Below are 20038 nucleotides of genomic sequence, written 5' to 3' on the forward strand. Positions count from 1 at the left end.
GATTGGTCGAGAAGGCTCAAGCTCGAAAAAACAAAGTGGCGGCAGAAACGCCCGTTGGAGCATAGTTTTGTATAAATGTAAGTTTAACTTTCACTTTCAATAACGTTTGATTGCATTTCTAGCGAGAAATTAGTATTGTAGTTTTTAAATATGTGATTGGTTATAGCAAAGACGCTCTCTGTTTATAATTCAAATAGACTTCCGTTACGCTGCCTATGAAGCCTGACTCTCTAAGCTGCCTCCGTGCACAAATGCTATCTTTGAACATTGCCGGCTGTTATTTGCAACCACAACGCTCTGGGTTCTGGCATGTGACATGGGGAGAGTACTCAGAGTACGCCAAGAAGCTCGGAGCCCTCTCTCCGGACAGCACGCCAAATACGCACACCTTTTAACCTGCTCATGAATTATCTATTGATAAATATCACGCGTGTGATGAGGGAGGCGTGACGAGAGCCGTGGGAGGAGGAAGCGAGGCCGGTGACGCGATTGATAATNTAGTGTTAGTTAGTCTACGTCCTGTTATTATCCTGTTGTGTTGTTATACCCCATCGTGGGTCTTTGTTTTGTGGTTATTATCTGTTAAATAAAGTCTTTTGTTAACCCCTTCATCCCCGCTGCCTGCATCTGGGTTCTTCCCTAGTGTTTTCCTGACACAATACAGTACCACTGCCTTGTGCTTTGAAGAGCAATATAAACATAGTCTTAATATAGTCTATGCTGACAAGCTGCTACAAGAATGTGTGAATTTTGCTTTGAGATACAATAGTAGGTACTTCAAACCACTCATTGTTCACTAGTACAGCACAAAAGGACTTTTTGTTCAAGGTAGATTTGTATAGCTCAAATGCGAGCAAAAAAGCTTGCTCAGATAATTGAATTTCAGTATGTTTGCTACAATATGTGCCTGAATAAGGTTAATCAGGCCAAAAACATGTCCTGGTCTTGTATGTGTTCTTGGTGTTACGACAAATTTCTAAAATTGGTTGCTGCCTGCCATATTGTTTTAGAACATTTTATTATTTTACATATTTAAATTCCATTACTCCAAAGAGAAAGATTAGCCCTCCCAGAACCACAATATGTTACTAAAATAAAATGTCCATTATTTCTTCTCTAAATGCAGCCTTTGATGATCCAAAATCTTCTTTTGTTACAGAGGGCTCTCTTAGTGATGGTTTCCAAATCATGCACTGGATTATGGCTTTGGAGAATGCAATGGAGTGGCTCAGAGATGATGTATTTTTGTAGGCTAACCCGGAAGTAAGCGCCGCGCTGGATCCCTCGACCAAAAGCATAAGCATTTTCCCCATAGACTTTTGGAACGTCGCAGAAAATAAGATCTGTGATTAACAAATGTTCATGATGTTTACACGTTTTGTCTATCAGGATAATCTTTACAAATTAACACAATATTTGATATTTTTGAAGCCTAAATACAATCGCCAGAAGACTATATGGTCGCTCGATATCAACATCACCACCACCAAGCCTCCAACAACTTTCTCAAACTTGATTAAAAACATGTCCCCTGATAAGTAATTACTCCGTGAATGAATCCCCAACAATGATTTTAGACATTTCTGCCCATGTTGCATTATTTGTGAGATTTATATGCGCGATGAAGTCTAACGTCCCCGCCAAAGGAAGTAGTCGCTTTTAGCAACTTGTTAGCAAACTCTAAAAATAAAAGGTTTTAAAAATCACAAGCAAGTTATAACTGGTGTGTTATGTAAAACATAACCCAGCATTGGGTAACTTTAACCCAGCAGTGTGTTCTGTCCAATATTTACCCAGCATTGGTCAAAAACAACCCAGCACTTTTTAGAGGGCAATTGCAATTCAGCATGCAAAATTTAAAGTCCGGGTAAAGATAATTCTGAGAATTTCTAAACACATTATAGATGTTAGAAATGTATTGCTGAAACACATTACAAATGAGTACTGATTTGTGGAGTTAAACCGTTTCACCGATTCTCTGTTCCGGATTTTTTGGGCGGGGCTAAAACGGGGGATCGATGACGCAATGGATTGACCGAGCATGCATGGCACCTCCCCTATCTCTAGAGCGCCTAGCCTCAGGTGTCTGCTCAATCACGAGCTCAGGGTTGTAAGCTTTTCGCACACGCTTTCAGGCTCTCTCACGCTCAGACTCTGCCCAATTTAACAATCTCACACCAAATAACAAGCAAATGGTAACACAGACGCGAACGGAAGGAGGATCACGTGCTTCAGTGAATGATGTTTAATTAACAAATTTCGAGACGAGCACAAGCAGATAATCCACCCGGCTGGGTCACTATTAGCAATCCCAGCATCTACCTTATCAGCTCAAGAGAGAGCCACTACAAATAAACAAACCTGTCTGTGTTCACACTTGACTTCTTTTTTGAAGCTGCTAGCGTCTGTTTTAAATTATAATCCTATGGAGTAAACCGTGTTTTCAAAAAAAGTCCTGATTGCTTTTTTTTAAACGCCAGCACCAGCATCTTTTTCTGCAGCTCAGAGCCTTTTGAGGTTGAGAAAAGTTCAACTTTTCTGAAAAAACATCCTGTCCAGCACCTTTTCACACCTAACCAATGACGGAGACCTGTCGTTTCCATAAGAACATGCGAGAAACGTGATTGGTCGAGAAGGCTCAAGCTCGAAAAAACAAAGTGGCGGCAGAAACGCCCGTTGGAGCATAGTTTTGTATAAATGTAAGTTTAACTTTCACTTTCAATAACGTTTGATTGCATTTCTAGCGAGAAATTAGTATTGTAGTTTTTAAATATGTGATTGGTTATAGCAAAGACGCTCTCTGTTTATAATTCAAATAGACTTCCGTTACGCTGCCTATGAAGCCTGACTCTCTAAGCTGCCTCCGTGCACAAATGCTATCTTTGAACATTGCCGGCTGTTATTTGCAACCACAACGCTCTGGGTTCTGGCATGTGACATGGGGAGAGTACTCAGAGTACGCCAAGAAGCTCGGAGCCCTCTCTCCGGACAGCACGCCAAATACGCACACCTTTTAACCTGCTCATGAATTATCTATTGATAAATATCACGCGTGTGATGAGGGAGGCGTGACGAGAGCCGTGGGAGGAGGAAGCGAGGCCGGTGACGCGATTGATAATGAGTGTCAGCTAGGCGTCACCGGCCTCGCTTCCTCCTTCCACGGCTCTCGTCACGCCTCCCTCGTCACAGCGCGTTTGAATTCAAATCCTCCCATAAAACGTATTCACATAATTCACATATAGCCTACTGGGCTGGGGACTCAGGATGATCAATTCGAGGGGGCGTGTCCGCTGTTGGCGTTGAAGCGTTTGAGAGCAGAGAGTCCTGCTTGTTTTTCTTATTTTATTTACTTGGATGTTTTTTTCTCCATTCAAATTTGGCTGGGTGGTTAATAGCACACATTTCTGTTGTGTGACAAACTCAGAACACATATTTCAATGTCACTTTACTCGGACTTTAATGATATCAATCACATTTTTAAACAAGATTTTTAATTCTTAAACTCCAACTGGAACAAAAACAATTAAAATAATATAATAATTTTTGAAACCCTTACCAGAATGTTTAAGGAATATCAACACAAGCTAAAAAACTGTAAAACTGTGTAATCTGATCAAATATATAACCTAAATTCTGTAAATTTCTAAGGATGACAACATCATTAAATGTTAAAACCAACAGTGAAAACAGAACAGAATGACTGAGTTGAATAATCTATGAATAAAAGCATTAAATATGCCACAGCAGGGGGTTTGACTTGAACACTCCACAGAGAAACACTGGGAAACCATTTTCTGTATCCGAGACTATTAATCATTTTACAATTTTACACAAAACCTGTCTTCATATAGTAGAATGCAACTCACCATGTGCGTCTCGGTAGTAGGCATGTGTCACACTCCTGAATCGCTCCTGTCCCGCTGTGTCCCAAATCTACAAAGAATAGAAAGAGGCATATAGACCCATCTCTTTACCTGCCTCATTCATTCATCCATCAAACACACATAGCTCTTAAATCAGATGTGACTATTGAGCGAGATTACACTATACAGTAAGTGATGTGGAAGGATAGAAGCTTTCATTTTGTGATAATGGTGTGAGGCAGAAGACGAGAATGCTGATTTACGGCTAAGGTGAAGAACTATCACACAGAGCACGTCCTGATAAGAGCAGCCTATCACCACACGCAGAGACCTGTCGGACAGGGTCATGTTTCACACCGAGGAAAGTTAAAGTACAGACACGAATGCTGATGAACAGGGCAGCGTGACATTACCAAAGGTAAGGAGATATCACACCAAAGATATCACTGCAGATCTGTAGCAGGTTTTCAGCGAATAAGCTTAAAGGCTTAATGCACACAAAAATGGTCATTTACTCTCATTCATACCAGAGTGACTTTTTTGTTTCAATAGAACACAAATGAAGAAGCACACTAGATAAGTTGGACTATTATTTTGGTGGGATGCATTATATCTTTAAAAATAAAATTCAGGAATAACGCCACAGCAACATCACATCAGTAATCAGGGCTGAGAAGAAAAATCAGCCCTGGCTTTTCTAGGCCTGCATTGGCCCTCCACCGAATATGTCTACGTTGGGGGTGGTCATGCATACGTGTCTTTTGCATTCATATTGCGTGCAATATGTCTAAGCGGCCAACGCGTCCGTTCCGGCCCCATACGTTAGCGGCCCACCGGGAAAACCCCCGGTACGCCAGATGGCCAGTCCACCCCTGTCAGTAATGATCTAAATTCCACTTTTGGGGCCCTATTGTACATCCGGCGCAAGGCGCAGCGCAAGTGTTTTGCTAGTTTCCGCCCAACGCAGTTCTCATTTTCCCGTCCTGCGCCACGTTGTTTAAGTAGCAAATGCAGTTGCGGTCATTTGTGCACCCATGGACGTGTTGGTCTAAAAAATAGATGTGCTCAGGCGCATTGTTGGCATGTTGCTATTTTGAGGAACTGAAAATAGACTGCGCCATAGACCAACTCAAACCTGGTCTAAAGTCTTAAGTCAATGGCGCAATATTTTTTTGTTTAAAAAAAGAGCACATTAGTAGAAAATGCGCCTCTGTGTGGGTCCACATACAGCGTGCTTTCACTTTACTTATTACGCAGAGGGAAGCACAGCAGCACACAAACATGCCAAATATAAAAAATAAATGGATTACAATGTATTATTGTGTACATAAAGATAAATATCCGGCTTGTTATGTAGATGATCTGCTTGCGCGCTTTAACCTCACGCACGAGCAGATGCGTTTCCTCTCTAGAGAAGCATCCAGTCTTTGCTCTTGCAAATTCAGCCGTGTAAGTAGTGAATCCACCATGGCACCAGCGCAACTGGCTCTTAAAGGGAATGAGAGATGAGACTCTGATGAGGCGCGCCGACCATTTTCCCATCATTAAATTAGCAAAAGTGGATTCAGACACGCCCTGAGTGCACCAGCGCCGTGCGCTTTAAACCATGCGCTTAGATCGTGAAAATAGGGCCCTTGGTGTGTGAAATTCGCTGAATACGTGTTCAGGTGATTGAAGCTGGCTGGTTAAATAAAACATGTGGTGACATCTACGTGTATTTCCTCACTAGTGCATGGCATGTGGCTAATGGTGCATAAAAGATTAATGACAGCCTTGTTAAACTCTCATTAGAGCTCATCCTGATGGGCATTTATTGTTTACTTAGTCAATATTAGCTGGAGACAGCAAAGCAACCGGGGAACATCCAAATGTATCACCTTAATAATTGGACTAGGTTGAAATGATATCAAATCACCTAATTACTCAAGGGTTTGTTGTTGTAATAATGCTGACAGAAGGTATCGTTACCAAACGCCTTGGTAGATGGAAAATATTAACACAGAAAATGATGAGTTAATTACTTATAATATTACCAAGATATTAAGGCAACAAAGTTGCTATAACAATTCAATCTGAACTGACCCTTTTTTGGTTCCCTCTAAAGAAATATAGAATAAACTATGCCTGATTTGCTAGATTATTACTATTCTGCTGAATCTGAAATGAACTCATGCTGAAGCAATATAGTGAATTTAATAAGAATTCCTCTCAACTTGTCCACTCCTGCTTCCTCAAAATGACTAAAGGAGTCATTAAGGTACCAAAATCGTCAGACAGAACTGAAACTAGAATCAATGAATTCCAATAATTTTCCATTCCCTTCCCACAACTTAGTTCAAACAGTGCAATGTCTTTGTATGAGATTTTGATTTTAAGCCTTGCTAAAAAAAGATTTTTCACAGGCTGGTTTATGCTGCTTTGGTGATCCAGGAAATTATATTTCACCAGCAAAACTGAGCATACACAAGCTGGTGTTCATCCATGTTGGTCTTTACATCGCAGAATTATAAAAAAGTTGCATGAGAGAAATGATTCTTACCTGTAGTTTAACCCTCACTCCATCAATGTTCAACACCTTATTCTGCAATACACAAGATAAGAAAGAAAAAATCAGTCTTGGAAGATTTTTCAAAAAGTTCCCTGAGATGTCTCATTAACATCAACTCCGGATCACTGAGCACGAGCAATTCGGGCTGCCTATGGCAAGCCGAATTAGCTTTTAATCGTTCTCAGGATATGAATTTGTGATATCAACAATTCAATTTTTACTAGTAAAAATTATAATTCTTGATATCAACAATTCAATTTTTACTAGTAACAATCGCTGTTTTTGATATCAGTAATTACATTTTCACTAGTAAAAATGTGAATTCTTGATATCAACAATGACGTCATCACTCGCAGAAATGTGCATTCTTGATATCAAAAATTGAATTTCAACTAGTAAAAAACGTCATTCTTGATATCTGTAATTGCATTTTTACTAGTTAAATATCACAATAGGCTGCCATTCAAATTCAATTTCAGATATCAAAAATTCGTTTCTTACGTGTTAAAAATCTTATTTCAGATATCAGAAATGCAATTCTTACTAGTAAAAAACATAATTTTTGATATCAACAATTGTGTCGTTACTAGTGGCAATGTCTATTCTTGATATCAACAATTGAATTACTACATGTAAAAATGCCAATTTCTGATATCAGTAATTACATTTTCACTAGTGACAATGTTAATTCTTGATATCAACAATGCGATTGTTACTAGTAAGAAAGCCATTTTAGATATATACAATTACTCTCAGATTTATTGATATCTGAAATATATTTCCTGATATCAGAAATACCAAATGCAACATGTTAAAATTCATTTACAGATATCAAGAATGAGCATTTCAACTAGTAAAAATTGAATTCTTGATATCAAAATTGGCATTTTTACTAGCAACGAGTTACATTTTGATATCAAAAATTATGTTTTTTACTAGTAAGAATTGCATTTCTGATATCTGAAATAAGATTTGTAACGTGTAAGAAATGAATTATTGATATCTGAAATTGAATTTGAATGGCAGCCTATTGTGATATTTAACTAGTAAAAATGCAATTACAGATATCAAGAATGACGTTTTTTACTAGTAGAAATTCAATTTTTGATATCAAGAATGCACATTCCTGCGAGTGATGACGTCATTGTAATTCACATTTTTACTAATGAAAATGTAATTACTGATATCAAAAATAGCAATTGTTACTAGTAGAAATTCTATTCTTGATATCAAGAATTATAAGTTTTACTAGTAAAAATTGAATTGTTGATATCAAAAATTCATATCCTGAGAATGATTAAAAGCTAATTCGGCTTGCCATAGCTGCCTGGCATCGTACCTCAGATCCATTATGCTTTGAAGGTGATATGTCAGCACAATATGTGTGGGTGTTTTGTATTTTAACTTTTATAAAAATCTCCAGAGATGTTACTGCCACACGTTACCCAGCTCTCTTCTGTTTCAATCTAAAAATGTAAAAACGAGTCCAAATGTTTCATTTTTACAAGGTCATAAGAACCAGTGGCAACATGGCAGTGCTCAAACCTCCGTGACGGGCAATTTTCTTTTCTCAGGCATTAATTGAGCCAGAGGTCTGTTTTATAAGCATTTGAGGATCGAAGTTTCATCTAACTGGATAGAAAACGGTTTTAAACACAAACACAACTATTTCAACACATGCATAGTTTCAAGTTGTCAACACTTGTTGACTTGCAAAGATTATGGCTGAAGAATCATGGCAAGTATTTTATTTTTGCAAATACTGTATAATCTGTTGTTTAACACCAATGAAAAATAGCTCACAGTTCTGCTGTCATCTTGGCCAAAGATGAACACATGGCATGTCTTGGCATAAACTGCCAAACAGTTACTCTGCATTAAATTGGAAGATGTGACAATTTTACTAAAAAAAGCAGGCCTATTTTCAGCTTATTCTGTCACAGCAGGTGGGTGAGACTTCAGCACTTGGGTCAGTACACCTTTCACTGCATCAGAACATTATGGCACTTGGTGGTGATGCATCATAATAAACCAACTGTCAGACTGAGCTGCACAGGTAGCTAAAACTTGCAAGACACACCAAGAAAATTTCATTCAAGAACAAAAACCAACACAATAAGTAAGGGAGAATGTACAGGCAGCCGGTTGTTATCGCAGAAATAAGCTTATTTCGCAATAACAGCCGGCTGCCTGTACATTATCCCGCTTATTACACAGCTACTTGCCACATCAAAAGAAAACTGGACATGAAATGTGATTTTGAAATATTTTATTAGCTAATTTTTACCGAATGCAGACCTTCCGCAAGGAAAAGCCATTTACTTTCGGTTTTAAGGTAAGAAATGACGTTCAAATGTCACGAACAGTTAATTTGGTTTAATCGTTTGTAAATATAATGTCATATATGTCATTAAAAGACATATTTATATTTAATTTGTCAAAAACTTGTCAAAATTATTTGCTGCATCTGGGTTACCATGTGTTGTTAGTTTTGAGCGGTTGTTATCTGGGAATAACAAACCTGTAAATGTCACGACTGGCCAATCAGAATCAAGCATTCCAACGAGCCGTGTGGTAATAATCCACATAAGAGAAGTAATAGTATAATCGTAAGGCAATAATTCATGAGAAATATGGTAGCAACAGAAATATGATAAAACACTACCATGTCCATTAAAGGCATAATAGCATTTTCACTGCTAAAGGTCACAAAACAGGGATATTTCATCCAAGAAACAAAATTTCCCCATGTTTTACTCACCCTCAAGGCATCCTATTTGTATATGACTTTCTTCTTTAAGAATAATGCAGTCAGACTTGATATAACGTTCCGTTACTACGTTTTTTTTTCTTCCAAGCTTTAGAATGGATTTTGAAGCCACAAAACGTGCATCCATCGGTGAAAGAACTGCTCGACATGGCTCCATGGGGCTAATGAAGATCTTCTATCTAATGTCTAACTTCCATTATACCTCGGCTGCACGTGAACAAGAGGGTTGTTGCTCCGGCAAATGACGCAGGCGTGTCGTAAATTCCAGTGACAAAATCAGCAATGTGGAGGAGACCGCCAAACAAATAGAAAAATGCCGCGTTTGTATTTTCTCTGTGATCTTTTCTCACAATTAAAGAGATATTTAGTGATATTAAAGTGATGCAAAACAAAATAATGAACAATTTATAATTGTCATGGAACTGCAGTGCAGACCTCTAAATATTCATGTAATGTACAGATGATTTAGTGAGGTGAACCTTGGGGAATGTCAGAGGGCTGGTTTGAGATTAACATATTAGCATTGCAGTCTGCTGAAAGTTAGAGAATAATTCTGTTGCAGTCATCTTAGTGATACATCCAGCTCAATGTGTATTGTTAACACTGCCGGAAGCGGTCCCTGGGCACTTGTTAGTTTAGGTCATAAATAGAGGGCAGAAAGGAAGTGACTCAGACAAACACCTACACTCTTGCCTTTCTGACTCTTATTCTCAGCCAATTAGAAACCACAAGAGGAGTGTCTAATGCAAGGGCCAAACTCTCAATTCACTGTGAGATGTGACCAAAGATGTTATCACAGACACAACGGTGCCATTTTTAGGCCAGAGATGTGGTTTGGGGATATGGAAACAGTCTCAAAGAAAAAGTTTATGCTTATTTATTAACAAGCACATGCATTGATTTTGAATATTTGTTTGCATTATTATTGGATGCAAAACAATGTGAGGTCTTGCAGCATATATAGGCTATGTATTCACACACATTTGTACATATTAAATAAAGAAAAAAAACTTAATCTGCCTAAGAAAATCAAGTTGCAGGGAACAATATAGCAGCTATATATTGTAGATACAAACAACATACCAGTATGCCATTTGTTCTCTACCAGGATGACTTATAAAAACAACCTTTCTGATGATTTTTCACATGTAAAATAAGTAACAATGTTTTTTGCTAATGTTTAAATGTGGACAGCCATGTTATTATAAATATTGTATGTTCAGCAATACAAAAAAACCTCAGTGTAACCGTGTAACCAATCTAATCCCATTACCCAACTACAATGCAAGGGGATCTGGTGTGCAAATATTTTTTGAATATCATCAAAACTAATATATGAAGAGTTTATTTGCTAAACCAGATAACTTATGTTATCATGTTTTAATTGTGTTTTATTGTGTTATTAGTTAATCAAAACAACCCAACTGCAGTTTGATCGATATTACTTGGAATGCACACTACAAAAACATGTTTTTTTTCCCAATCAACTCTTCATATACTAACAATACCTGTATTGCATGTTGGGGTTCCAGCGTGCAGTGGCAGGGCTCATTGATTAAGGTGTTGCAGTCACGGTCGGCTACGTTCTCCGGAATGTAGCCGCAACCCCGTCTGCTTCCCGAGCGAGTTTGACTGCCGCTTCGGCGAGCAGCGGGGGTGATTGGGGATTCCCATGGATGTCACCATCTGTGCCCCGGCATGCTCACCTGGCTCGTCCCCAATGGGCGGTGGTGTACTGTCCCATAGCGGGCAGACTCGACAACAGGATGGGGACGAACTTTCTGTCATAACATTGGACAGCTAGCTCCTGGCATCGGATGAGGAGACCCCTCGGAGCTCCCGCCCCCGGGCGGTCGAGCCCGAGACAAGGTGACGCAGAGATGACGGCCGTGCTTGCCCGGACGGCCGCGATTGTCAGGTTGCAGTGGCCACGCCCTCCCCGGAACACTCGCGGCTAACCTGGATGTGCATGAAGAGTTCACAAAGATGGGAACATGCCGTTCGCGGCAGGCTCCCGTCTGACGGGCTCAGGAGCTGTTACTTCTCTGGACAGTGGGGCAGCTAAAGGATATGTCGACGTCCCCCAGGTGGAATGTGCAGTCGCGGTGCACCGCAGACGCTGCCACTTGGAGGGGTCGACCAAGGCTCCCTTCCAGGGCATGTAAGTGTTTGACACTCGTGTCGAAGAGTTCCATCAGGTTCATAATGCTATGGCGACCCATCGGGTCATAAGTCAAAACGTTAAGATCTGGTTGATGTGAAGACCGACCCATCTGCGCACCGCCACCGGTCTCGCGCCTCGTGCGACGAAGGTCATGGCGGGTGCTCTTGGTCGAACGACGTCCACGATAGTGGTCCAAGGGAGACATCTGTGGCTCAACCTTGCGTAGTGACGCTCAGAAGGCTCGCCTTCTAGATGCGCCCATCTCGCAAGCGGGGCTGTGTGGTGACACCATGGAGGTTCTCCGTGGTGAAGAAGCAGACTGCTCCGCTCTGACCCGGCCACCTATCGGTCGTCAAGGTCCAAAGCGCAGCGTGCCCCCCAGCAGCCCCGCCCCCCCGTGGTGGCCCCTCTGGTACTGGGGCCCTCCAAGGGACGGCCCGCCAGAGATGCAGAGCCCTGCGGGAGAAGGCTTCTACCCCGTTGGGAACCCGCCTAGGAGACAGAACGGCCCTGACGGGATGAGCCAGGGGGATTGAGAGTAACAATGGCACCCACTCTTTGAGAGTAACAATAGCACCCACTCTCTCTCAAAAGAGCTTCTCTCTCTCCGGGCTTCCCCGCAGCACTCTCGATATGACGGTGTGCCGGGCGACACAACTTCTCGCTGCCTTCCACAATCTCCACTTGACGTTGCGTTGGCTGGCATTAACACCACACAGGTAAGTCAGCAGAGCCATCAACCTCCCCGGGGTTCCACCCTGTAAGAGGTGACAGCTCTGTCAGCCACCGAACCAGCCTCCCACGGCACAGTGAAACAGATCGTCCCTCTGGTTCCGCTGTCATGGTTCTTGGGCACTTGGCACGAGTGCACCAGCTCGTCACATTGGATCCGTCTCGGTTATGCGATCCAGTTCGCCAGGAGCCCGCCCAGGTTTTGGGGTGTTCTCCACACCTCAGTTCGAGGGGAGAACGCTCACATGCTTCGACCCGAGGTCGCCGCCCTTCTGGCAAAAGGTGCAATTGAACCCATCCCTCTAACCAAGATGTCTTCTGGGTTTTACAGGCCGTACTTCATAGTGACCAAAGAAGGTGGGGGGCTGCGCCCCATTCTGGATCTGCGCCTCCTGAACAAGCACCTGCACAAGCTGCCGTTCAGGATGCTGACGTAAAAGCGCATCTTGGGCTCAGTTCGTCACCAAGATTGGTTCATGGCAATCGACCTGAGGGACGCGTACTTTCACGTCTCCATCCTCCTTCGACAACGGCCGTTCCTGCGGTTCGCGTTCAAGGGACGAGCGTATCAGTACAAGGTCCTGCCCTTCGGTCTGGCCCTGTCTCCCCGGGTTTTTACCAAACTCGTAGAGGCTGCCTTAGCTCCCCTCAGGAAGCAAGGCGTGCGGATACTCTACTCTCGACTCAGTCATACTATCTCGATGACTGGCTTATCTTGGCTCACTCGCGAGATATGTTGTGTACGCACAGGGACCTCGTGCTCCGGCACCTAGACTGTCTAGGCTTTCGGGTCAACTGAGAGAAGAGCAAGCTCTCCCCACCTCAGCGCTCCTCTTATCTCGGTAGGGAAATAGACTCTGTCCGTATGTCAGCACGTCTCACCAGCGAGCGCGCACAGTCGTTGCTGAACTGTCTGAAACAGCGGTCCCGCTGAAACATTTTCAGTGGCTCCTGGGGCACATGGCGTCCTCAACAGGGGTTATCCCTCTCGGGTTGATGCACATGCGACCGCTTCAGCACTGGCTTCAGAGTCGTGTTTCTTGGAGGGCATGGCACACCGGCACCAGGCGCATTACGGTGACACCTCAGTGCCTTTGCACCCTCACCCCTTGGTCAGACTTGACGGCAGGGTTCGAGGCACGTCGTGGTTACGACAGACGCCTCCCTGCAGGGGTGGGGTGCCATGTGCAATGGGCACGCAGTATCAGGGCAGTGGACGGATCCCCGGCTGCGGTGGCACATCAACTGCCTAGAGTTGTTGGCTGTCCTCTTGGCACTGCAGGAGGTTCCAACCCCTCGTGCAGGACAAACACATGCTGGTCCGGTCGGACAGCATGACTGCCGTGGCGTACATCAATCATAAGGCGGCATACTCACCCAACGCCACCTTCTCTGGAGTCAGCAGATGATCAAGTCCCTGCGAGCCACCTTCATCCCAGGCGACCTGAACCAGACAGCCGATGCGCTCTCTCATCAGGGGACGCCCCGCGGAGAATGGCGACTCCATCCCCGCGTAGTCCGGCTCATATGGGAGCGGTTCAGCCAGGTGCAGGTGGACCTGTTTGCCTCTCTGGACTCCACCCATTGCCCGCTTTGGTACTCCCTGACCGAGGGGCCCCTCGGCATGGATGCCTTAGCACACAGCTTGCCACGGGACAAGCGGAAGTACGCCTTACACCAATGAGCCTCCTTGCACAGGTCCTGTGCAAGGTCAGGGAAGAGGGACACCAAGTACTGTTAGTTGCGCCTTACTGGCCCAACCAGACTTGGTTCTCAGACCTGGTGGCTCTGAAGACAGTTCCCCCCTGGCCGATTCCCCTGACGAAGGACCTTCTGTCGCAGGGGAAGGGCACGGTGTGTATTGTGCATAATTCTGATCATTTTGTTGATTGTTGTATTTGCACATTGCACTTTGGGCTCTGTTGTACATCCCACTTATAAGAAGTATTCATAGGAATGATATTACCATAGATGTGTTAATAATCAGACCAATGATTGAGTGTTACAACTGAATATATGAAGATGATTTAATGATTTAATGATATAATCAGCATACTTAAGCAATGATTGAGTGTTGTTTGAATTAAAAGTATATTTTTAATCATTTTAACCAAGTATAGAACAGATTTCAGCAATACAAAATTCAGTGATGTCTTTGAGATCTGTTTAAGGCCTGACCTAGATAAAGTTCAGAAGGTTGAACATGTAGTTCACTTTGTGGCCTGAAAACTGGTACCAACAGGAAAACTTATTTTTAAAATCCAAGTAAAGGTCGACATTCCACCATTAGATACAAACCTTGTTGCCTAGAAAATAATAGTGGCAGACGAGAATGATTGGATAATAAAAAATGAAAGATAAAGGGAATTTACCTGATTGGTTTAGGAAAGCACCTCCTTTCCTAAGTTTCACTATAACTGTAGACTGAAAAACACTTGGTTTTCAGATGACTAGGGACATCTCACTTTGTTTGACCTGATCAAATAAAGTTAACTCCTTGACACCTGAACCTTCTTTGTCTGAGAGATTTTTTGAACTTCAAGATCGACTTTTACCACATCATATTTTGGCGCCCGAACAGGGACTGGAAAGAGGCTGAAGACATCTGACTACACCTGAGGGCACGCCACCCGGCTGACTACACAGATCAAGCGCGCATTCTAGGTGAGCATACTTTTGCTTATAGTTTAAATTTAACATCTGTGTGGTCTGCTGGAGGTGAGTTCTGGGTGTGGTTGATGTCTATAAAAAGCTTCTCCAGTCAAAAAGAACAATTTAATGTGAAATTGCAGGAGGGTATCAGGTTTCAACGAAATAGGTATGAATGGGATGGATGGATGAATGAATATGCAGTAAGATACTGCCTGTAGATTTAGTTTGTCCCAAGAAGGGACTTGACCGCCTGCAAGCGTGCGGTGAGACCGCCTGCAAGTATGCGGTGAGAGATATTTATTCCGCCTGCAAGCGTGCGGAGAGACCGCCTGCAAGCGTGCGGTGAAACTGCCTGCTGTGTGCAGTAAGATATTTATTCCGCCTGCAAGCGTGCGGAGAGACTGCCTGCAGTGTGCAGTGAGATAATTATTCCATAAGATGTGAGGCCTTTAGATGCGCATAAGAAGTAAAATCTGTGTCTTGTCTGTCTAAATTGTCTGTGTAGTGTCTGTGTATCAGAAAAGCTGAAAAGGAACTAAGAGAGTGAGAAGGTGGGGGCTTATTGGCCATACGCCCAAGAAAAAGTAGCAATTGTGTGTCTGTGAGAAATCATGCATGAAAAACTGAAGATCTAGGGAGACAGTAGGAAACTATAATAAATAATAAATACAAATATCTATTACTTATTCTCTGGAGTAACATTTTAGCTTAAAAAATATTTGTTTGAATACTGTTATAAGAATTTTTGAGAAAGCTGGCTTTCAATAAAAGATTATATTATGAAAACAAATAGAGAAGACTGATCTTATTGAGAACATAACAAAATAGAGGTGTCATTTGCCTGTGAGATATTCTTATTTTTTATTTTAAATATGAGAGTAGTTTAGAGTTTATTTTGAAACATTTTCTTTATTGGTTTTAAATAAAAACTGATTTTTGAGTTTTTTGTTTTTAAGACTTTTCTTTATTAAAACTGATTCATGTAAATAAACTATTCAGACCCATGTTTTGAAATCTCCCTTCCCCAATAGTAAACCTTTACTTTATTGTTTCACTTTTGGTTTATTTTTAGTTTATTGGTTTTTACAATTGAAGGTTTTATTATTTCAGTATAATGAACCATTGGAGTTGTTTGAATTTTTTATTTTTTGAGATATATTGACTTTTCAAGCTTGAAGTCAAGACTCTCATTTGATTGAATTATTGTTTTACTTATTGAGTTATTGGTCTTTGGCTTTTGGCCTTGAAGCTTTTTAAATATCTGATTGTTTCAATTTTTTGAAGCTACTGATTTTAACTTTGAAGTTTTGATTTTTGTTTGGTTCTGTCTCAAGTTTATTGAGAAATTGTTTATGAGTTTGAAGATCTGAGATTTTTTATTACTCTCCTTTTTGTTTCAGTTCATTTAATTATTTATTTTGAAGTTTTGAGATTTCTTTTCATTTATTGATGATGGAAGATTGATTATTTGGGATTGATAATTTTGAACTATGTTCTCATTATTGATTTGTGATTATGAATTAATATTTGAATTTCAAGATTGAGATTTATTGCCCTATTAGTGATTTTTGCCTTATTTTGTTTTGTTTCAGTTCACTGAGTTACCATTTGCATGGCTGAAGAGGGGCCGGGTCTCAAATATGAACGATGTGAAGCCTTTCAGGCTAGAATACAGACCCTAGCAAGAGTGCTGGTTGAAACTAAGGGAATTAGTAATCATTTTGGGGAGGAGCCAACATTCATTGACGAAGAGGGGAGAGAGCAGAATCTGACTGCTGAAAGAAAAGATTGGTACTTGAAACAACTAACAGAAATTCGAAACTTAGATTCTGCCCAAAAGGAGTGGCCTTACATTCAGTGGAAAAAGATAGCACAAGAGTGTTGCACAGTAGAAGTGTTGAGATCCTTTCTGAACGAAGTCTGTGAATACCAATTTGACAGAGCTAACCAACCCTTAGGCATATCAGCAAAGACATTCCTTATTCAAAAAATCCCATTGGACCTATTAACAGGCAAGTACTTTGGTGTAGGACAGCTAGAGGGATATCCATTGGGAAAAGGACGCACTGGGCGGCTCATTACCCATCCTGAGCTGAGAGTCTCTGCAGACACCCGATATGTAAATTGGTTAAACAGAGAATTGCGTACCAATAACTTGGGAGAAGTAATCCCTCAACAGTTTGTGGCGGTGACTTTGAGAAAATTGGTAGTGGAAATTGCCCCAGAAAACTCAAGATCTTTGTTTGAATTCCAGTAAAGTAAATGATTAAATAAAGAAACAAAGTTGATTTGAAAATCAAATAATGATTTAATAAAAATGAAATAAAGATTAAAATGATTTGTTAAAGAAATAAAATTGATTTGAATACAAATAATGATTTAATAAAAGAATAAAATAAAGTCAAGAAATTGTTTTATTGTGTGAAAATTACTGCAAATAGTTGTTTAAAAATGTTAAAAATGTCATCCACTCCTGTAGATCTGTTGGGATCTAAATACCCAGTATGTAAAGACTCAATAGAAAAAATATCTAGAAAGTGGGCCGCAAGGACCAAAAACTTAAGAACAATATGGCCAGAAAGTGGTACCTTTGATGTGACAGTGTGTGAGGAAATGGAGGGATTAATAAAGAATTATAAACCAAAGGACAAAAACAAGAAACGTAGTGAAAAAAGAAGGGTAGAACAGGTATTGAACCTGTTCAAAAATGAAGGAATTAATTTCCTGAAAAATATAAAAAAAATTAGAGAAGTGTTAAAAAAGGATGGTGAAAATGAGGAAAAACTTGAGAAAATGACTCAGCCACCTCCCTATGAACACTTCAAAAGCCAAATGATAAAACAAATGCCAGTAGTAACCATGTCAGGAGATGTCACAATAGAAGGGCAGGTAGAGATAACACCCTACCCAGAGGAAGGTAATAAGGAACCAATCCCCCAGAGAGTAGAAAAGAGTAGGGACAGCAACAGAAAAGCCAAAAAGAAAGCCTCAGGCTGTACATCAAATCGAAATGATGAAGAACAAGATGAAGAAGTGATTAGCCCTTATGCAGAAGCGGAGAGGGCCTTATCAGAATTAATTAAAGAAAAAAGTGAGACATATAAAGACACAACAGACTTTTTGAGAAAAATACAAGCAGACTCTGCTCGTGGTTTAGAAGTGACTTCAAAAGCCAACTCTGAAGCAAGCGAGGAAGAAGAAGAGGAGGAAGCCCAATCTGAAGCTGGCAGTGAAAGCAGTCATCAAGCAAGACGTTCTCCAACTAACCGAGAGACCTCATCAGGGCAGACCTCAAGAAATCCCAAGGAAGGAGAATATAAGTTCGTAGCAGGCAAAATCTATCTCCAAGATTCAGAGATCGAACCAAACCAACTAGACCAATTAGTTTGGACACGAAAGGAAGGAGGGAGACTGAGAAAGCCTGTAGACATAAGCACTCCTAGAAAATGCCAGAAACAAAGTGATGCTGCAGGGCAATGCCCTATCCTGATAAAAGGGAGACAAGCGCAATATGTGCCATGGGGCTCCCAAGACTTGGATGGACTAGTTGCACGCCTGCCGGATCTACATGAAGGGGCGGGCAAATGGATCAAAATGGTGGAGGATGAGACCACTGGAAAACTGCTAGCACTGGGAGATATAAAAGCACTCCTAGCCAAATGTGTGGGAAGTTCTAAGATGAATGAACTTTTAAGAGCAGCAGGCCTCCAAAATGCAATAAACTCACCATTCATGGACGGAAATCCATTTAATGGAGATAGAGCACGGATGTGGCAGGAACTAAGGAATGAATATCCCAACCGCATTGACCCTAGAACACTCAAAGGGGAACATCTGGGAGAGGAAGAGAATCCTGCTACCTATGTGCGATCACAGCTAAGAAAATGGAAGGAAGAACTGGAAAGAGATCCCGAGGAAGACATGGTGATGGCAGCGCTGTTCAGAAATGCCATTGTTGACTCTATGCCACCTGTGGTAAAGGCCCGACTGGAAGACGTAGTGGGTCTGAACTCTAAGTCACATAAAGAATTCTGCGATCATGTGACCCATGCTGTAGAACAATACAGAAAGAACGAACAGAAACTGAAAAATCAAGAGAAGGAACTTCAAAGAAAATTGGTACAACTGCAGCTTGAAGAACTGGCCAGAAAGAAAAAGACGCAAGCCGTGGTCAAAGACAAAGACAAAGAAGAAGATCATGCAGCAATGATGGCTCCAGTGAACGCTCCAACACCAATGATGCAACAACCAGGAACAGGAAACACTGTACAGCCAACACCTGGAAGTGGACCACAACAGCCAGCGCCTATTGTCATTTATGTAAAGCCTGAACAGCAAAACAGATTTGGGCCAAGGCCTATGCAAGGAGGACAAGGACCTATGCAAGCACAACAAGGAAGACAAAACCAAGGAAGAAACCCATGCTGGGGATGTGGGCAACTAGGACATAACAGAAGGGACTGTCCAATTAACCCATGGAACATGGACCAACGACAAGGTTCTCGATGGCAAGCAGGCCGCCAACAGCGAGGCCAATGGCAAGATCAAAGACAACAAGGACCTAATTGGCAAGACCAACAACAACAACCATGGCAAAGTCAACAGCAACAGGGACCAGTCAACCAGCAACAGGGACCAATCAACCCACAGCAGGGACCAGTCAACCCATGGCGAGGTCCAGATGTCGGCTACTAGGGCTGCCCAGAAGATCCTACCGGGAGAGGTCAGCATCCAATGATAACTGAGAATGCTGATACAGAACCTATGCTGCAGGTTAATATTGAAGGCAAGATCACACCAATGATGATAGACACTGGAGCAACCTACACATGTATAAACTCAAACTATGCCTCACATCTCCCTATGTCTGGAAAGTTCACAAAGACAGTAGGATTTTCGGGACAAACGCAGCTGATTCCAATAACTGCTCCAGTTTGTCTAAGGACTAAGGACAAAGAAGTAACATTGCCTATTTTAGTATCAGACCAAACCCCTGTTAACCTGTTAGGGAGAGATGCCCTATGTAAGCTAAAGGTACAAATACTCTGTTCCCCGGAAGGTATTTACATTGAGAGCAAGGGAGTCAGACAAATGGTAATCACAACCCCCCAAGCTAATGCTTACTGGTTAGGAAATTTAGAGGAAGAGGTAGGGAAGACATTGCAAAAATGGGAAAAGTTTATTAAGGAACAGATCGAAGAGCCCAAATTACCCGAATTAGAATTTCACTGTACTATGATCTATGACCCATTGCGCAGAGTAGACATAGAAAGAAAATGGTTACAAGAAACCAAAGGCAAGGAAGTTCC

General features: G+C 41.7%; 1 protein-coding gene across 2 annotated transcripts in view; it reads right to left on the minus strand.

Moving 5' to 3' along the window:
• The window catches only part of LOC130569417 (ras-related protein Rab-26), a 151326-nt gene that overhangs the window by 69830 nt on the left and 61458 nt on the right, over window positions 1-20038 (minus strand). Inside the window, exons 3-4 of one of the 2 annotated variants that reach the window (XM_057359052.1) lie at window positions 6403-6444; window positions 3867-3933 (exon numbers count right to left, since the gene is read on the minus strand). In XM_057359052.1, coding sequence (XP_057215035.1) covers window positions 3867-3933; window positions 6403-6444 — 109 coding nt within the window. The remainder of the gene's footprint in view (window positions 1-3866; window positions 3934-6402; window positions 6445-20038) is intronic. The other variant, XM_057359053.1, reaches the window with a different exon arrangement.

This window comes from Triplophysa rosa, linkage group LG18, assembly GCF_024868665.1.
Source record: "Triplophysa rosa linkage group LG18, Trosa_1v2, whole genome shotgun sequence".
Classification (NCBI taxonomy): domain Eukaryota; kingdom Metazoa; phylum Chordata; class Actinopteri; order Cypriniformes; family Nemacheilidae; genus Triplophysa; species Triplophysa rosa.